Source organism: Terrapene carolina, unplaced genomic scaffold (assembly GCF_002925995.2).
Source record: "Terrapene carolina triunguis isolate 2854851 unplaced genomic scaffold, T_m_triunguis-2.0 Scaffold29454, whole genome shotgun sequence".
Classification (NCBI taxonomy): domain Eukaryota; kingdom Metazoa; phylum Chordata; order Testudines; family Emydidae; genus Terrapene; species Terrapene triunguis.
This window is the reverse complement of record NW_020693805.1, coordinates 4,999-8,984: the sequence shown is the minus strand read 5'-3', so window position 1 is coordinate 8,984 and position 3,986 is coordinate 4,999. Positions and strand designations below refer to the sequence as shown.

The window sequence follows — 3,986 nt, the reverse complement described above, 5'->3', positions numbered from 1 at the left end:
TACAGCATAATTATGGCTGGGTTTGGTCACCTCCATGAGAGATGCTGCTCCCATTTAGAGCAGTATAAATGGGGACTAATACCATGGCATGCAGTGAAATTACCCCACATTCACAGCAGTGCCCCTGACAGCAGAATCTGGCCAGACAGACACCCGATTCCCCTCAGTAAACTAAGGATAGTAACATTTATACAATGTTATCCAGAGTTCACCCACCTCTGGGTAACAGAGGTATACAAATTTCTCAAAAGCAATTGTTCCAATTTCTCCACTTCATCACCCTGGTGTAAATTAAGAGTAACCGCTGTGGAGTCCATTGAGCTGATTCCACTTTCTCTCACTACAGTGTAAATCAGGAGTAACTCCATTGGAGTCAGTAGAACTGTTTTCCCGATCCTCATTCCCATATTACACCAATCTTCACAAGCTAAGGGTCTGACTCAAGGAAATTCAGGTGGTTTTCACAAAAGGAGAGTTATTTTACTGATCTAATCCTGTCCCTTGCTCTTGTCCCTCCCTCTGCAGCCATCACACGATGTCCTGAGAAAGAAAATGTCCAACCGAACCACCATGACCAAGTTCCTTCTCCTGGGATTCTCTGATGTTCGGGAGCTGTAGATTTTGCACTTTGTGGGGTTTTTAGTGATGTACTTGGCAGTCCTGGTGGGGAATCTTCTTATCTTCATGGCCATCGCCTTCGACCACCACCTTCACACCCCCATGTACTTCTTCCTGATGAATCTGTCCATCCTAGACCTTGGCTCCATCTTTGTCACCGTCCCCAAATCCATGGCCAACTCCCTCATGAACACCAGGTCTATTTCCTATGCTGGATGTGTTGCCTGTGGAGGAACAGGACAGGGGGCCTCCTTTCTGATAGCCAAAGTTCTGGGCCTACAGGCCCCAAAACACCTCCAACAGAAGGCTGTCATGATGGTGACATTTGTGCAGAGTAGAGAAGGCCTAAAAGCCTGAACAATACTGCTCAAATCAATTCTTGGCCAAATCCCAGTTAGAAGTAGTGACAGAGGAGGGAAGAAAATTACAAAGTATGTTGGAGGCCAAAGAAACTGCTTTAGAAATATAATAACCGCAAGGCTTTAGAAATATAATGTAAGTTGCTCAATATTAAGAAATTGTTTGCAGAAAGTTAATCACTCTAGCTGCTGCTATTGACCCAGGCTAGGGCCGAGCACCACCTCTGCGGAAACCACCGAGCATCCCTCTACACCCACCTCTCGGAAGTTGAGAAAGTATGCGAGGGGAGGAGGGAGGACTGACCCCAACCCCAACACCCTAGCTCGTGATCAGCTCGTGATCGCCCCAACCCCAGTTTGTAATTTGTTTCCGAGCTCGTGTTCACCCCATGCCCTGCTTATGATTGGTCCCTAATTTCTTAACTCATGACGTATTGTTTGTACCTTGCTTGTGGTTTAATGAAATAAAAAGCCCGTGCGTGTAGGGCTCGGTGTGCCAGCTTTCGAGCTACACCCCAGTGCGCACTGGTTTGTATGTCAATAAACTGGCCTCAGGCTCTGAGTCTGTGAACTAAAATCACTGCGTGGGTGATTCTTTCCACGACATGCCCAAGTCTTTTTCCTCTCCTTCTTCATCACAGCGGATTTTTCCCTTCTCATTGTCATTGCGTATGACCGATATGTTGCCATCTGCCAACCACTGCACTATGAGAGAATGATGAAAAGCAGAGCTTATGTCCAAATGGCAGCTGGTGCCTGGATCAGTGGGATTCTCAACTCTGTACTACACACCGGGAACATGTTTGCATTGACCTTCTGTGGAGGCAACATGGTGGATCAGTTCTTCTGTGAAATCCCCCAGCTACTGAAGATCACCTGCTCTGACTCCTATCTGAGTGAAGTTGAGGTTATTGCATTTAGTGCGTGTTTAGTCTTAGGCTGCTTTGTTTTTATGATCGTGTCATATGTTCAGATCTTCAAATCAGTGCTGAGAATCCCCTCTGAGCAGGGCCGGCATAAAGCCTTCTCCACCTGCCTTCCTCACCTCACTGTGGTCTCCTTGTTTGTTTGCACTGGGGCCTTTGCCTATATGAAACCCACCTCCAGCTCCACATGTGCTCTGGATCTTGTGGTGGCTGTTCTTTATTCCGTATTGCCACCAATCGTGAATCCAATTATCTACAGCATGAGGAACAAAGAGATCAAAGCTGCCCTGAAGAGACTGACTGGGTGTAGGTAATTCACGAAGAATTAATTTTCTGTCTTTGTCTAATTAAAGTTTGCTTACGTAGTATCTTTAGGTATTCATTAATCTCAGTATTTTCATAACCACACAGCTTGCACACAAACACGTCTGATTTTGACCTAGTTGCACCAATGCAAATCTAGATTAACTCCGCTGATGTCACTGCCGCTGGGGTGATTTACACCAGTAGAAAATCTGGTCCAGTTGTGAAGTAAATGGGTGTAAATTGTGTGCAAGAGAGGAATCAGACTTTCATTCTGTGCCAAAACAATATCCATTACACTGCTTTGCCACTTGCACGTATTCCATGGCCACTGAAAAGAATGATGGGAGTTGTCTTGCTTGTGTGTATAAATCATGAGTGGCTTCACTGGAACCAAAGGAGTCAGACTGGTGTAAAACTGGGGTAGATCCTCAACATGTTCCATTTACTTTGGTGGTGCTAAAGCAATTTGCTGAATCTGTGGATCTGACCTACTGCCTCCAATAGAGCTGTATATCCATTGCTCTAGCTGGGGAGTGAGTCCATTGTCTTATATACCACCACTCGTGGCCTAACCACTAGAGGGGGACAAGGAGCCAGACTGTGTCAGTCTGGCTCACGACTATATTCAGGCGTGTCAGAGATGGAGAGACTTGCTAAAAAGTACAGGGAGGTTTCTAACCACCAGTGGGGCGAGGTTCTGGAGCATCCTCCCAATAGGAGTTGTGGAGGGAAAATGACTGATTTAGTTTGAAGAGAGAGCTGGATACATGTCTGAGTGGGACTGTATGACAGGGCTGCTTGTGCTGGTGGCGGGAAGGGCTCAGCAGCCTTGGGGCTCACTTGCATCGTATGTCTTATGTTCCTAAAAGCTCATGCTTCAGGGTTTCATCTGGCCCTTGGCAGGGGTCAGGAAGGGATTCTTCCCCTCGACCCAGTGTATTCTGAGAGGGTTTTTTTTAAATCTCTGAAGCATCGGGCAGCCCTAGCTGGAGATGGGACATTGGGCAGGATGTGCCAGGGCTCTGAGATTACACCGAGCCATTCTCTCTTTCTCTGGTTCTTTGCTGGCTGGTTCTTGCCCACATGCTTAGGGTCATCATGTGGGGGTCAGGAAGAAATTTCCCCTCTGATCAGATTGGCAGGGACATTGTGGGTGGTCATTTTCCTCGGAAGCAGATTTTCTGGGTGTATCTCAATCATTTCCCTGCCATTAAGGGGGCCTCAGGCACTGGTGCCCCTCGGTCTCTCCTATTATCAGGTTTATTCCTGGATCATCTCAGACATGCCCATTCCTAGTCCCTCTGCACCCTGGAGACCAAAGATGCATGGCATTGGCAGGGGTGTGTATGTTGCTCTCAGCTCAGGTTGGTAGAGCTTGTCAAAGTAACTTGTCATTGGGAAATGTTTTCCTCAACCTGTTCATGACAAATGCTGCTATGTTTTTAGATGAGTTAAACAGTCTGACAATATTTCCCAGCTCTTCCCTCAACTAGGTTGGCCACTGAGGCATTCCCAGAATACCAGATCTGATGGGTTCGATCACAGAAACCCCCTTGGGAACTGTCACCTGTTGTGCCTGGACTACTTCTGGTACAAACAAAGACCCAGGTCTGAACCACCTCCGCCAAAAGCTGCAGGCTTATCTGAAAACAGTGAAAAAGAAGTGTTCCTGTCTCCAACACTCAGGTACCCTACTCCGAATGGGGTCCAAACACCAAATAAATCAGTTTTACCCTTGTACAAGGGTTAACCGGGGCTCGACCCTCTCCGGGGCGGC

General features: G+C 47.1%; 1 protein-coding gene across 1 annotated transcript; it reads left to right on the top strand.

The window, feature by feature from the left end:
* Window positions 1–645: 645 nt before the first annotated feature.
* On the top strand, window positions 646–2,209 carry LOC115271482 (olfactory receptor 14A16-like; the record flags this gene model as incomplete). The annotated part of the gene is made up of 2 exons (XM_029914063.1): window positions 646–835; window positions 1,619–2,209. Coding segments are annotated over exons 1-2 (781 nt in total), but the record flags the coding sequence as incomplete, so codon positions are not given.
* Window positions 2,210–3,986: the final 1,777 nt, after the last annotated feature.